Below are 15,525 nucleotides of genomic sequence, written 5' to 3'. Positions count from 1 at the left end.
TAGCAGAGCAGCAGTTCAGAAAGGCCTTGCACTGACTGAGGCACTGCCTAACTGTGGTCAGCTGGGCCAGTGGCATCCCTTAGAAGTAGGTTTTACTACTTCAAAAGCAGCATGAGATGTCCAGTGGGTAAGAATGCAGTTACCTGAGTTTAAATACACCACCAAGGAAATATCCCAGGCTTCACACAGGCAATTCCCACACAGCTCCCCATCCAGCTGATGGAGTCAGGAGCTGCAGGCTGAGCTGCTTGCCTCTCCAACAGCAGAAGTGTACTAAGAGGTGCACCTGCCGAGGGTAGCAATGACAGTAAGGTGGGAGGGAAATAAAGATGGCTCAGCTGCAAAGGGAGAAAGGCAGGAGAGCAGCCTGAGCGATTCTGTGCAGTTCAGTTACATGTAGCTCACCCCCAGCTCTTTCTCTCTTTGCTTTATGAGCCTGAGATGCTGCACACCTGAGTTAATCTTGCAGACAAAAGCCAGCTCAAGCTGCATAATCACTGCTTTGATAAGATTCCTTTTGACTCCAGCTCTTGTTTTCAGGCACTACCACCACAAAGGCTGAGTGCTCAAACCCCACTCCACTGCTCTGAAAAGCAGGTCTGCATTCCACAGCTCCTCCAGCAAGCCTGTCAGAGTATTTGATACTCCACTTGTTATGCAGACAAAAGACCAAGTCCATCTTTCCTGAGGAGCTAACATTCTTCTGGGCCTCACTGAACTTGCCAACGCTTGATGGCAAGAGCAAAGCATGAAGCAAATCCAAAAGTATGTCTGGGCCAGCTTTAGAGATCTTGTCTGACCTATACATAGGACGCAAGGAATGTTTCTCCAGGAGCTTTGCTGATGCCAGCTGCTGCAACGTGCTTGCCATATAAGAATATTGTTTAGATATGCAAGTGGTGTGAGCCAGTGCAGCAGAACTCCCAAAATAACCCCACAGCCATGGCAGTGACAGGACAGGGCCCTCAGAGTGATGCTACAGCTGGGAGAGGGTCCTCTTGGTAGGATTTCTTGCAGTGTCCAAACTGCCAGGCAACACTTGTTCCCAAAGCAGCACAGTGCCACAGCCTCCTTGCCCTGTGTGTGCCACTTGTACAGTCAGCAGCAAGTTGAGGAACAGCCAGGAAGGAAGGTTTCAGGCACCACAGAGCATGGTTACAGCTCTGGAAGCACTACATCATCTCTGTTAGGAGGTCAGGTAGGGATAGGACTAGGGGGAATGGAGCAAAGCCAGAAATGGGGAGAGTCAGACTGGATGGTAGGAAGAAGTTGTTCCCCATGAGGGTGGTGAGAGCCTGGCACAGGTTGCCCAGGGAGGTGGTGGAAGCCTCATCCCTGGAGGTTTTTAAGGCCAGGCTGGATGTGGCTCTGAGCAAGCTGATATAGTGTGAGGTGTCCCTGGCCATGGCAGGGGGGTTGGAACTGGCTGACCCTTGAGGTGCCTTCCAACCCTGACAATTCTGTGGTTCGCTGTTGATTTGCATGGACAGGCTGAAATAAAGATTGCTTCTACAGCAGATGATCTTCACCAAGCCAGCTCAATCTGCAACAGCAGCAGAAGCTGTGGGAAGCCCAAGGCTGCACAGTGGCCTCCTGCTTTTGAGGCTGTTGGAGGCAGTGGGTGCATTGCTCAGCCAGCACAGCCCTTGTTGCTCCTCCATGCACCAAACTGGTTCTGCTGCGGGGTGCAGAGGACAGCCTCACCTGACTGCTCAGTGAGTGTGCCACGAGGCTTGCAGTGTGCTTGCACCTCCATGTGCTCTCCCCTCAGCAGCACACCCAGCTCTGAACACCTCCACAGCCCTGCAACACCCAAAGGCCTCTCAAGGAGCTGAGTGTTTTGCTGAGCCAACAAATCAGCAAATGATGCAATCTGTTCTCCATACCTTAGGGATGCACATCTGGGAATGACTTCAGAGCCTCCACTTCAAACAGCTGCCTTGGCACTCTTTCCAGGAGACAATGGAAGTTTGCACGTAGCAGCCACCTGGGGTGAGAGGGAATCCACACCACCTCTGGACAGCCCTAAAACTCTGCCATCATTTCTCATCCTGTTCTGTGCTCTGCTCAACATCAGCCCATGATGCAAACTGAAGTGTTTCAGCGGCATAAGGTGCAAGGATTTCCTGCACATACTCTTTCCTCCCAAGCAGAAGGCAGCAAAATGCAGTTGGGCCAACAGTAGGTTGGGAAGGAGCTATTTTGACACCCAGAGAGGGTTTTCAGTCACAGATTCAGCACAGAGATAGAAATGTCAAAACCATACAAGCAGGTGTGATTTTCCCCTCCTTACCAGTGCTGACAGGTGGGTTTGCCAAACCCCAAACCTTCCCTGCTCCTGTTAACAGCACAGCTGCAGTTCCACAGGAAAGTGAGGCTAAATACTTCAGCCACAACCTCCCTTCCAAAAATAATTGTCCTTCTCACTGCAGACATGAAGGGAAGTGATTGGTGCTGCTCTATTGCCTCCAGACACAGAGGCTCTTCCTGTCACTTGACCACTGTCCCACTTGCAAAGGGGTCGCTGCAGAAAGTTCTTGGATCTCCTGCTCATCACAAGACCACCCTGCTCCCCGTCCCAGAGCCAGGGAGGTAAAGCAACTCCACTACTTCCTCTGCAGGAAGAAATCCTAACGGGATTTAGGAGCCAGATCACAACAGCTTTGCCCCCTCGCCCACAGGTCAGTGGAGCTTCAGCATTAGAGCCTTTCTAAGGGCTGGAGGTGTGGAGAAGCTGTGGAGGAAGGAGGGAAGAGTGCTGAAATAACTGAGCACCTGCCAGCGCCTCCTCCTAAGCATTAGATACTTTTCAGCCCTGTTTTGCAAGCTAGGGAGGATTCTTTCTCCCTCAAGCTCTTTCCACACTTTTGTTTATGCTCATGGCAGTATATCCTGTGTGGGGCTTGCAGGGCACAGAACAACTGCAAACCACTCTGAGCAACTCCTTGTTGTGACTGGAACACAGAGCGTGGAACACAGCCTGAGAGTCATCAGCGCAACGCCAGCTCTGAGCTCAGAGGGAAAGCAGCCTGCTCAGCGTGTTGGACATGCTGAAAACAGGCTGGCCAGCTCAGTTCATACTTTCTGCCTCTCTGGTGCTCCAAGTGTCCGTTCCTCTAGGGAACAAGCCGGATGGAAGCAGGGACTCCTCCCTAGCTCTGAGGGTCCCCCCGTGTTGCAGCCTGCAGCGCTGCGCCCGCGCCGGGCTCCGCACGCTTGGTGTGTGTGTGGCAGCGCTTACAGCTGCAGCCCCAGAGCAGCAGCTGCCTCTTGATGCAAAGCCTCACGCTGGAAAAACAGGTGATAAGGAATTCTTCAAGCATATGCAAGCATTAAGCAACTACTCCATGAATTGCCAGCAGCTGTTTCCAGAGCCCTGCCCTGCCCTGCTTGCCACAGGTATTTATGTGAAGGAGGATACCCACCCGGATACAAAACACGTGCACAGACACACACGGGCTGACCCAGAGGCCCTGCAGCCTCCTAAACCAAACCTTGCCAGCAATTTGTTTGGTAACTTCCAAGCTCCCCATCATATAAAGAGAAACAAAAGGAGCTAGAGAGAGAGAGAGCAGTGATCTCCTTTTCACTCCGTAGATCCCTAAAGATGAAGTCATCTTGCTCTTTGGACTTCCAACACCTCTAATATCCTCCCAAAGCACTTTCCAAAGCACAGCTAGACCAGTCCCTGTCCCAGAGTCACAACAGAAAGAACTCCCCCACGTTTCCAGCACAGAAACATCTCAGGTATTTTCACTTACAAGGTGGTTTTATCCCTTCAACCTTTAAGGAATGCCAAACATTTGCCCTCCTCACTCTAACTGATAAATATCCCATCCATGCAGAGCATTTAGCTGTGCTGTCTGAAACAGTTCAGCTTGCCACAGCACTCCTCTGCTGCGGTCTCTCAGCAGTGGCAGCTATAGCTGCTTGCTCAGGGATGGGAAGGAAAGGGCCAGCAGGCAAGAAGGTTGCTGGGGTTAGAGAGGAAGCAGTGGCATGACTGAAGGGAAAGCATCTCTTCTGAGATCATCATTCTTTTGAATCAGCTGCACAGCCAGCTGAGGCTTCAGACAGCAAAGTGGAAACTCACCCCACAAAACCCAACCCAACCAACAAACCCTCTGTAACTGTATCAAAGCAGTTAACTGCGAGGTTTGGAAAGTAAGCAACTCCTCTTAGGCTCCACAAATCCCAGCTAAGAAGAATTCACATCTGCAACAACTCCATGGCATTAGAAGCATGAATAACAGTGATCAAAGGCACTGCCAATACAGTTCTGTGATACAGGAGGATAAGAGGAGGGCCTAGACAGCTAACAGTGTGAGTAACTGGGTTATGCTCCAGGCTTGGTTTTGAAGTGCTGCAGGTCTCCTTTAACTGGGTCACCTAAACTTAGGCAGAAGTCTGCTAACTGAGGGCTAGGAAGGTGCTGTTTGTTTGTCTAACTTTAGGCTGAGCACTGGGAAGTGTAAGCAGATTCACCCAGGTGAGGGCAGGAGTCTGGACAGCGGATGGAACAGGTCAGAACTGTGCTTCTCAGCTTTTAGGAGCCCTCTGCAGAGACTACATTTAAAAGGAAGAGGTTTAACAGAAATGTAAGGAGAGAGTTAAGTGCCATGCCCACCCAGACACCACATTGAAGACTGTAACCCTCTCAAGCCCCAGGCTCCTGACAAGCATCTCATGTAGTAATTTAAAGTAAATACCTTTCAGGAGGTAATCCTGCCACAGCCATGTCCTGAAGTTCATCCAGGTCAGTGTCCTTAGGCTCAGTTAATGCCAGCGCTGAGAGCTTTCCTTTGGCATCCTGAAGTGAGCTTTCCTGCTCTGAATTCCTCTTGCTTGGCTGATTTTCAGCAGCAGTGAGATCTGTACAGGCAGAATGCTCATCCTGCTCCATCACAGGAGGGGCTGGGGAGTGATTTTTATACAGGGCTGTCTCCTGCTCTCCTGGGCTCGTGGTTACAGCTAAGCCACCTTCACCAGTGACTAACATCCTTGCAGTGCCTGCTTCAGGGGTGCCTCCAGTCTGTTTGTTACCTGTCTTTGCTGTGCTTAGCACTGTGCCACTGCTCCCTTCTGCACCTCCCGTGGTTGCATGGCTGGATTCTACTTGATAGCCAGTTTGCAGGCAGCCATCCTGGCTCACTTCATTCTTCAAGTAATCGATTAACCCATGCTCTGCCACTTTCTTTTCCTGTGACCCTTCCAACGTTTCCATGCATTTCCTATTTGCTGGCTCATCTCCTATCATCTGCATGTCATTCTGAGACTGACTGTCAAGCAGGATATTGCTGCAGATGTGTGTCTCCTGGCTCTCCCCAGGTGGCACGGTAAAATCACCTGGCAATTGATGAGATCTCCCCGGGACGAGTGCTGAAGCTGCCATGCCAGAGGCGCTCTTGGCAGCGCCCGGATCACCGGACTCACTTTCCTCCTGTTCATTTGGCTGCAGATGCTGGAGCTGCTCAGTAGGAAGACTTACATCCTCTTCAGACGGAGCTGTTCCTGCATTCCACCCTGTAATTAAGTCGTTTCCCCCCGCGGTCGCAGCATCTTCTAAGCCGTCCTCCTGCACATCGCCTGTGGAGAGAGCAGCTCCAGAGGCTGGCTGCCGACTGTCGGAGCGGGCGGGCAAGTTCTCAGCTGCTGCCCCATCAAACGAAGCCGGCCCTTGCTGCTTTATCTCTAAGCTCATTAGCACTCCGGGATCGATGCCCCTAGCACACGTGCCTTCTTTCCTTTCCATCCCACTGCTCCCTGGGTGCTCAGAGTTTCTGTCTGGCTTTTGCAGCTTTGCCAGAGCACTCTCGGCAGGTGCAGCGCCATCCAACCTGGGGACCACTCCTGAGCAGCTGCTGGCCTGCCTCCTCTCCTCAGCGTCCTGGAGACTTGCTGCTGGCAGCTCCCTCGCTGGGTTTTCTTGCTGCAGGGGTTTGCTCTCGTCGGCTTTGCAGGAAGTCTCAGGAGCTAAAGGCAGCTCCTGCTCCCCTGCCTCTGAGGTGCTCTCGGGAGCCCCTTTGCCCTCCTTGTTTGACTCGGAAAGGTTCCCAGCACCGCCCAGCTCTGCTGTATCCTTGGTGCCTGGGCTCTGCTTGAAGCCTGCATGGTTTTCAGACAGGAGCTGGGGCAGCTCAGCACTCAGTGTGCTGTGGACAGTCTTTTTAAATATCTGGCTGATGTGCTCCCTGAAGTTTGGGAGGCTGGAGCCCAGGTCCAGAGAGCCGCAAGTCAGAGCCTCATGCTCCCTCCCAGAGTCCTCCGCAGGCTGCTCGGTGGTGCTGCTATCTGCCCTGCTTATGCTGTTTGTCTCTCCTGGAAGCTCTTCCCCCGTTTCTGACCCCCCAGGTGTCTCTAAGATCTCCCCGTCCTTGTCATCCCCACAGCTATTGGCTGCAATTTCCTCATTACAGCCTTCTTGTTTACCAACAGATGAAAGGCTCAGCAGCCTCCCTTCCCGCGCGGGGGGAGCCAGCAGCGGCTCTGCCGAGCTGTCACTCTGCTCTTCTTTGAAGTTTACCTCACTTTTTGTTTCGTGGTATTTAATTGCAGGGAGCTCTTTCTTTGGCTTCTCAGAACAGAACTGGGATAAGTTTCCGGGGCTCTGCCCCACACTCAAAGCCTCTGGCAGGGCAACACTTCTGCCTGCATCAGCCTGGAAACTCTGGGCTGGAGCATCGTTTTCATTCAGGCTTACACTCCCTGCTTGACCTGTGCTTGCCCCGGGGGCAGGACCTATCTGCACAGACACCTGAGAACCCGCAGCAATCTGCAAATCAGAGCTACCTTCTGAAGCATTTTGGCATCTTACAGCTTCCAGCTCCTTATTTAGTAATCCCCCCCCAGTGCCACTGTTTGTGCTGTTTGCAGGTTGTTGGCTGGGATGGCTGAGTGCAGGGGAAGGAGCTCCTTGTGGCTCTGGACTTCCCTCACTTTTGGTGCTGCTTGCATCTGCAGCAGCAGCACTGTCCTCACAACTCCTCTCCACGTTTCCACCCTTCTGGCTGGCTCCCCCACCAGCAGCCAGAGCATTTTGCCCCAGGTGTTTTGCCATTAATGGCATTTCCCCTTGGCCTTCTGGACCAAATACCTGAAGACCACTTTTGTTGGAATGATCAGCAGCGTGTGCTGTTCCTGTCTGAGCTGGCAAAGCCTGTGATGTGTTGGTGGCACTTGCTGCATTCCCTGTCCCTGGGAGAGTGTTCATAGCAGCAGCATGGCTCTCCCCAGCATTAGCCTTTATCCTACTTACACCGCCTGGCTGCTCAGTCTTGTCAGATTCTGTCTGCCTGGGACATGCTGCTTCATGCTGACTAGCTGAGATCAAAGAATTATCATCCTGCTCAGGCTTGTTTAGCTTTTGCTTACTGTGGCATTTTTCCTCTACCTTGAGATCAGCTTTGTTTTGCTCGTTGCAATCTTGCACACTAAGCATGGTCACCCCAGAAACCCCCAGCCTGTGTTCACTGCTGCACACGTCCCCTGACACCCTGGCACTGCTTCGGTCTTCATCCTTTGCTTTTGCTGTGTCAGAGCCAGCCTGGGTTGGTGCTGTACCTAGCCCAGAAGAGTCTTTACTGAGGCTGTCTGACACACTTAGAGGTATTGCAGGTGTGTTGCTGTGATTATTCCGCTCCAATGGCTGTTCAGGTTGTGGAGCCCTTCCCTTGTGCTCCTGATCATCTGCTCTTGTGGCAGCTGTCAGATTGCTTTGCTGCTTCTGTAGCTCATGTGCTGTATTTGAAATGCAGCCACTGTCACCAGCAGCAGGCACTGACCTCTCCACTTGCTCTGCCTGTGGAGGAGCAGTTGGAGCATCTGCGTTTTCCTGCAGTTCTCTGCTACCGCGCTCCGGGGTCTCCAAAGAGCTGTGGCTGCCACTCTCAGAGGGGCACTTGCTTTCACTGCCAGGGCTGTCACCCCCTTCTTCCACGTGAACCTGCTGTGGGGTGAGTCCTGAAGCAGTGACTGCAGCTTGGGAGGTTTCTGAGCAAGCCATCTGCCCACTTCTGTGGCTTTCTGCAGCCACTTGCTCCGGCTGAGCTTGCACCAGCACAGCTGATTTGCTTTCACTTCTCAGTGCCAAACCTTTGCCCTCCACAGAGCTCTTCACCATAGTCTGGTGCTTCTCCTGCTGCATACCTTCCTTTTCTTTACTGCCCATGGCACTGCTTTGTGCAGCTGCAGCTTCATGCCCTTGCTCCAGAGCACTGTGAGGCACTTCAGTTCCCAACTCCTCAGTTTGCAGGGCTGTGAGATCCATGGTCCCTGCCAACTCATTCAAGCCCTGGAGCTCAAGTTTTGGTTTAGATGTGTTTTCACTTTCTTCTGTCTTGCTGTGGCTCTCAAGCTTTTCTTGACTCTCAGATTCCAAGACAGTTTCTCTAGCATAAGCCTTTTCCCAGGGCTCATCCTGCTTACTGTTCTTGCTCTCAGAGCGGAGGAGCAGTGCACTGTGTGCACCAGTTAAACAAACCTTTTCTGCCCCACAGCAGCCTGGCTGGCCCAAAGTTTTCATTTCTGCCTCAGCATTACGGCAATCAAAACTCAGTGGGACTTCCTGCCTGGGAAACTGTGCTGAGGCCACAGTCTTATTCCCCAGCTCATCTGTGGAGGCTCTTTTCTCTTGGCTCGTTTGTGGTTCAGGTTCACAGCCAGGAGAGTCTGAATTGTCTTCGGGGGATTTGAAACCACTGCCTGAGTTCAGAGCCTTTCCCCCACCTTCTTCCCCTAGGTCACCTGCTGAAGACTTTACACAGAGACTGACCTCCTCAGGAGTGTGTCCCAAGAGGCTATTTTCTGTGTCCTGGTGGGGGCTAACACAGTTCAGTCCTTGTCTTGCTGCCCCACTTAGGCTCTCAGGTAACTCGCTGCTTTCTGCCACTTGTGCCTCCTCCGACCTGACTTCATTTGCTTCTCCTGTTACACTCGCCTCAGTTTCTTCCTGATTCCTCTCTGTGCTCAGAGAAGTACTTGCTGCCCCTTCTCCCAGTAGCAATCTTTTATCTGCCAGGGAGTTTTCCTTGGTGGGCTTGCCAGTGCTCTGTGCTCCAGAGGGTTCGGTGCTTTCTCTCGCCGCACCCTCGCCTTTTGTCATTTCATTGCTGCTGCCTGCAGCCTTTGGGCTCTCAGTTGTGACAGCTGATTTTTGTTCTTCCTTTTGCTGAAATGCTGCAGGCACACTGCAATGCTCAGCACTAACAAGCTCATCCTCCTTTTGAAGCTCTCTTTGCAAGAGGGGTTCGGTTTCTTCAGAGGCTGTTTTCACTGCTTTGCTCCTCCTTGGATCGCGAGAGTCATTTCCAGGCACGTGTTCCCTTGAAGGATCTTCAGGCTTTGGTACCAGAAAAAGATTTGGAGGGTTAGAAGGCAGCTCTGGCATCAAAGCACATGCTTCTGATCGCTTCCCTTTGCCTGCAGACAGAGCTAGATTTCCTTCTTTCCCCTTAGCTGTTGTTACAGCCCCCACCTGGAGATGACAGACTTGACTGATCCCAGCGAAGTCCTCAGCATTCACAATTGCTCCACCTTTCTCACTGTCTGAGCCTCCTGTTGCTGGATAATTTGGGATTAAGGTTTCCTCTTTCATTAGCAGACCCTCTCCACCATCTGTGTTCTGTCTACCTTGCTGCCTTGCAGCCTGCAGCTGACCTACTTCCAAAACTCCTTGCTCCTGCCCAGCCTCCTGGGCAGTGAGATAATCTCCTGCCTCTTTACCCTGAGGCGAGGTGGTGACATGTGGTTCCCTCCTGCCACCCAGCTGTTCTCTCTGCCATGAGGGTCCCAATTCCCTCAGACTCGTGTGGGTGACTCCTTGCATTGCTGTGATTGCTGCAGCGAGGCTGGGCTCCGGGCCTGGGCTCCTGGGATCCTTCTCACTGCTTTGCAGAGAGGCAGCAGCGACGTTGTCACCTTTGGAGCCTCTGTCCACAGGCTCAGCATGTGCTGCTCCTTCCTCTCTGTCCTTCAGGGGACCTGCTGAGGGCACTGCTTCATTGCAGTTTGAAGTTGGCAACTTGTTTGTGCTGCTTGTAGGATCTGCTGTGGCACCTTCTGCCAGAGGCATGGAGGTAGGCAGGCTTCTCTCTCCGACTTCTGCAGCCTGCATTAAGCAATCAGAGCCTGCTTCTCCTCCAGGTTCTTGCAAGACAGTGTCCTGTCCTGTCACCTCTGAAGCCACCATGCTTGGATTGGGAGTGGATAAATCTTCAGCACTGTAGCTACTGTTGCCTTCCTTACCGATGCTGCCAACAATGGAAACGTTTATTTGTTTCATATCAACACAGGTGCAAAGAACATGAAGCAAAGAATGAAACCAGTGTGTGCCACTGGTGGCTCCAAGCCATGCACTACATGCCCTGGGAAGCTGATAATCTGCTTTCAGGAGCTAAACCATCAGACACACAGTACAGTGACTTAAATGCTCATTGCTCTGGAGAGGACACCCCCAGTCTCACCTGGCAGCCACCATGCTTGTGTCATGCACTTGAGGCACCCCCAAACCTCAGCTGAGCGTGGGGAGAGAGGGTGCAAACCTAACAGACTAAGTGAGCAGCATGGGAACAGAGGGGGGGAAACCACAACCACTGGAGGAGGCAGCAGCACCTCAAGGAAGGGCTTTCCCCTTCTGCTTCTGTGAGACTGCTTGGCAGGAAGCTAAGGCCCTGCCACCCACAGCAATGCTGTTAGCTGCCTGTGCTTCTGTGGTGCAGCAGATTAAGAAGGGTGCATCTGTGGAGTGTTCTCTCCAGCTAATCAGCAGCCTTGATTCCCACCAGAAGCTCAAAGGTTTCAGCCTGCCACGCAATGATACATGCCCTGTGAGGTCATTTTATTGCAGGGTTTGATTTCAGTGCATGCAAGCTGTAACCCTTTGCATGATCTCTTCCCCCAGTCAGTAAATAAATGGAATCAGAGGCTGCACTCAATGCAGAGAAGTTAGTGTGGATGTTTATCACATGCACTGTGTGGACCTCAGATTCCACACCTAGGCTTGCAGGTGATGGAACAGCCTAACCTTCACCCTCCTGGAATGGTTAAACCCTCTCTCCCTCACCGCCCCTGGGCACATTTTCTTCCCTTAGGGAACATGGAGTGAAACATCAATTTAAACTGAGCATGGAATTGTGTCTAGGAGCAAGGGGCATTGTTTATTTCATGGGAAAATAAGTCTCTCACACCCTGCTACAAACCAAGGTGCACAGGGAGTGCACCCCAGGCTCAGAGGTCAGTGTGGGCACAGTGCATTCGACTTGCACAGCTGCACGGAGAGAGGTCCCTGGTGGTGAGCCCGTCCCTGCAGCTCTACCACACTTCAGCAGTACCAGGCTACCTTTTCAAGTGCTCTACAGACTGGAGCTACTAAAGATGCTTAAAATACCACCCTAAACTGGATTTGAAACCTCCAGGAACCTGGGAAGCCTCTCTTCCCTTGGCTGCCCAAGTTTAGTGCACAAAATTGACAGAACAGTGAGTCAGTGGCCAGCTCTCAGGAGCCCTGCAGTTTAGGTTGGCTTTCAGACAAACCTGGCCCCTGCAGAAATCACTGAAACAACCTTGAGGCCCCTTGGTCTTGGGCTGTGCTACAGTACACAAGGTGGGGTCAAAATCCCCCCTCATAGAACAGTGTATGAGAGAGAGGGCTGCATGCAAAACTGAAGGTGAGTCCATCTTGGGGCCTCAAAACTCTTTCCAGAATCATTGCAGTGGGAATTCAAGAGGTCTTTAGAGAGCTGTTGAGCTTTGCCTGCATTGAGGGTAGACCTCACACCTCAGAGAGAATCTCTGTAACATGCAAGTTTCAGGGATGCTTGGCTCCAGTCTGAACAGCTCATCTGTAGGACCAAGATGTTTTATTTCAACTACTTAAGAATGGTTTTGCCCCAAGGTTTGTTCTCCTGGCTCCCTGCAAACACCTAATCCACACAAAGCATCCTGGCACTGGGAACCACAGACACAGCCAGGCTGTGCTTGGTAGCTGCTGGATCACTGCCACCACTGGGCATGATGGGACAGGAGCAAACAAACGAGGAGGTAGATAGCAGGAGGCTTTCCCTGAGGAAGGAATTAACTTTGTGATCTGACACCAGTTTTGCACTAAGGGAAGCTTAATTAGAAGAGGAGGGGCAGAAACCACAGCACTGCAACGGGGAGGGGAAGGGAAAGTGGGAGTCCATTGCTGCTCCAGCTTTTTGTTCCTTTTGGTAGGATTAGCTCCTTAATGATTCAGTTGCTGACTGCCCTGGGTTCTGTGCCTGGGTTCCTCAACCTGGAAGCACGTTCCTGTCAGAGGTGCAGTGGTGAAGAGGAGAGCAAGCACCAGTGGAGGCTGGGGAGGAGAAACCCTCTAACCTCCATGCAATTAAGTGCTGAAAGAAGGAGAAAACACCACCTACAGTTACAGCTTCTCTTGATCTGATCTTGACTCCTTGTCTCATCTGTCAAGGGAGTTGGGAGCAGCACAGTAGTAAAGCTGGGACTGCACCACTGGTCATGTTCATCACACAAACCATACCACATGCTTGCAGTTTGCAGCTAGCAGCTGACTGAGCTCTCTAAGACCTTCACAGAGGTGACCTCTGTTACATGAGACTTCTATGTGCAGCTATCAAACATGAAACAGCTCCAACTGTAACTGAAGTGCTTGAGTTTCCTTGAAAGCAAGTTAAAGCCATGAGCTACCACTGCCATGCTTCCAGCAGTGGTGTAAGGAGGCACAGCTGTCAACCTGTAGCTGAGCAGGCTTGGGGCAGTCGGCAATCTTCTGAACTCAGCTATTCTGCATTCTGAATTGCCTGAGACAATTCTTCTGGTGCCTGATTATGCTGAAGACTCTCTCATTTTACTCAGGAGCAGGTGAAAGAATTGGGACAGCTCTGTCATTAATGTATGCTGAACAGAATGAAAACGACAGTGCTGGCACTTGCTGTGACAGGACCCTGAACTACCACTTCCAGAACGAAGGAGCAGCACACTCACCACCCCTGCTGCTGCAGCTTGCTTCAGTGCTTTGATCAGGACAGAACTGAGAGCTGAAGTGTCACAGTTCCCAACCCTAAGACATCCAAACAGGTCACCCTGGACACATCTCCATTTCACAGTATCCCAGCAGAGGCTGGAAGGGACCTCCAGAGGTCACCCATTCCAACCCCCTGCCAGAGCAGGATCACCCAGGGTAATCTGCACAGGAATGAATTCAGGTGGGTTTTGAAAGGCTGCAGAGGAGGAGACTCCACAACCCCCTGGGCAGCCTGCTCCAGGGCTCTGTCACCCTCACTGACAAGAGCTTGGCCCTCTCTGCTTGACCCCCACCCCTCAGATATTGATAGGCGTTGATCAGATCCCTCTCAGCCTTCTCTTCTTCAGCCCCAGGGCTCTAAGTCTCTCTTCATAGGGGAGATGCTGAAGTCCCCTAAGCATCCTCATGGCTCTCCCTTGGATTCTACTGTAGGGTACAAGAAAAACCATACAAGGACCACATCCTACACTTTGCTCTTCAGCGTTTGTAATCTTGCCTTGGTGTCTGCAGGACGCTGCTGGGGCTGGACAAACATCTGTTAGGAAGGACTTAAGCACGGCTGATCCTGCTTTAGAGCAGAAGGATGGTCTAAGCGACCTCTTAAGGTCACATCCAGTCCCATTAAAAGGAGGGGAAGATAAAGGCAATAACACTACAGGGAAATGGCACCACATACTGCAGGCAATTCCCCCGAGTAAAGCCCAGCCTACAGCAGGATGAATTAGCGATTAGTAGTTTTCAAACAGCACAAAGCTACGAGCCCAAAAGGGTTTGCTTTGGGGTTTTTTGGTTGGTTGGTTTTAACAGGAAGAGAAAAGCGAGATCTCTTCTGTGGGTACTTGATCTCTTTTGTTTGTGTTTATAGTCGGAGGCAACGTTTAAAACAAAAGATGCAGGTGATGAAGCATGAAAGAAGAGTCAGAGTTTCTCGTAGCTCATGCAGAGCTGGGAGCAGAAGGTCATTTTGCCAGGAGCAGTTGCTGCACGGCATGCAGAGCCCTAGGTGCACAGCTCAATGAAACACGCAGCTGCCCCACAGCACTCCAGAGACAAAGAGAACTTCTCCCTCAGCTTACAAACCAAGCACACAACCAAGCACTTGCAAGCTGGAAGCCTTAACAGGCTGCGAGCCTCAAGAGGCTGCCCTCACAAATGCTCTCCTTCCAGTTACACCAAACAGCAGCGAGTTAAACCTTCATGTGTCTGAAGTGTTTGTTTTGCCTAAGCCATCGCTGAGACATTGCTTCTTTGGAGGCACAGTGCAAATGCACCAACTGGTTTTTAATAGCTCAGGTTGACCTCTTCCTTCCACCAGAACACACTGTGGCAAGGTCGAGTTCTGCTGGAGCAGTGTAAGAGTGCTGCCCAGTCCCTGAGATGGGGACAGCACTGCCTGGTTTGTGTTCAGGGTGTGGGGCTCTGAAGGCTGTTAGGAAACAGAGGACATATGCTGCAGGTCCCATAAAGGCTTCCAGGTTAAGAGCCGGACCCAAGCCAACAGCCACTAACACTTCAGGCTGGAACCTCTCTGTTACTCTGTATTGCCATGCACAGCAAAGGCAGGGGAGCAGAAGATAGAACCAGCAGCAGGTGGTCAAAAGCTCTTTGACATTTACTGAGGGAAGATGGGGCAGGGGGTGTAGAGGGGTGAGGGGAAGAGGTGCCCTAAGCTGCCAGACCTGCCTGATGAACAAGAAGAAACCACGCCAACAACAGAAAGCCATAGATCCAGAGCTAATTGAGCTCTGTCCCTTTCTTACTCAGTTGTTTTCCTTCTGAAAGATGCAGCAGCTGTGGAAAGCCAGGCAGCCTTTCTGACCCACTCACACTGGTGAGAGAAAACCACCAACTGCTGAAGCTTTAGGGCCCAGAGGGCACACGGGGTTGCCATCCATGCTGCTGTAACCCAGGGCCTGAGTGGTGGTATCCCAAGGAACGTGAGAGCCAAGCTGAGGATGGATTTGGGAAGCACTGAAGGGGACAAATGCACAGCCAGCTCTGCAGCCACAGCACACCCAGCTGCTTCTCACATCTGTCTGCTCCTGCCCCTGGTGTGAGAGACCAGCATCTGCGCTGAGTTCCTGCCTTTGGACGCTGGAGTTAGAGAATCCTACTTTCTACTCTGTCCCTGAGATGTACTGAAACTGAATCTGGAACTTGGAAGCAATTTCTACATTCCCTTCAGAGAGCAAGTCAGAGTTCCAGGAGCAGAGCAAGTCATCCTTTGGCTTTTCCAGTGTAAACAGTCAGATGAGAAATCCATCATCTCTGAAGGGCTGCTACCAGCAGCCAGCTCCCCACACCCTCCCCTGGAGCTGAGCTTTCAGGAAGGAGTGAAGCAGGAATAATGGCCTGTAAGGTCCTCCTGGGAGCTCTCCTCCCCTTCTGTCCCCACCCCCAGGCACGTTTTACCTCCTGGCTCCATGCACAGACCATGCAGGAGCTGCAATGGTTTAAGTGTCAAAGTGAATTGTTCTAACATTGAAGGACTCAGCAAACAGCCA

General features: G+C 51.9%; 1 protein-coding gene across 14 annotated transcripts in view; it reads right to left on the bottom strand.

Moving 5' to 3' along the window:
- Positions 1–15,525, bottom strand: part of TACC2 (transforming acidic coiled-coil containing protein 2) — a 161,123-nt gene that overhangs the window by 109,193 nt on the left and 36,405 nt on the right. For 12 of the 14 annotated variants that reach the window (XM_068140407.1, XM_068140404.1, XM_068140408.1 and 9 more), the window contains one exon: positions 4,710–10,247. The exons of the other annotated variants lie outside the window; for them this stretch is intronic. In XM_068140407.1, coding sequence (XP_067996508.1) covers positions 4,710–10,247 — 5,538 coding nt within the window. The remainder of the gene's footprint in view (positions 1–4,709; positions 10,248–15,525) is intronic. 14 annotated transcript variants of the gene reach the window in all.

This window comes from Melanerpes formicivorus, unplaced genomic scaffold (genome assembly GCF_026170545.1).
Source record: "Melanerpes formicivorus ecotype bairdi unplaced genomic scaffold, bMelFor1.0.p_v2 SCAF_6, whole genome shotgun sequence".
Lineage (NCBI taxonomy): Eukaryota > Metazoa > Chordata > Aves > Piciformes > Picidae > Melanerpes > Melanerpes formicivorus.
Note: the sequence above shows the minus strand (reverse complement) of the source record. Positions and strands in the feature narration are given on the sequence as shown.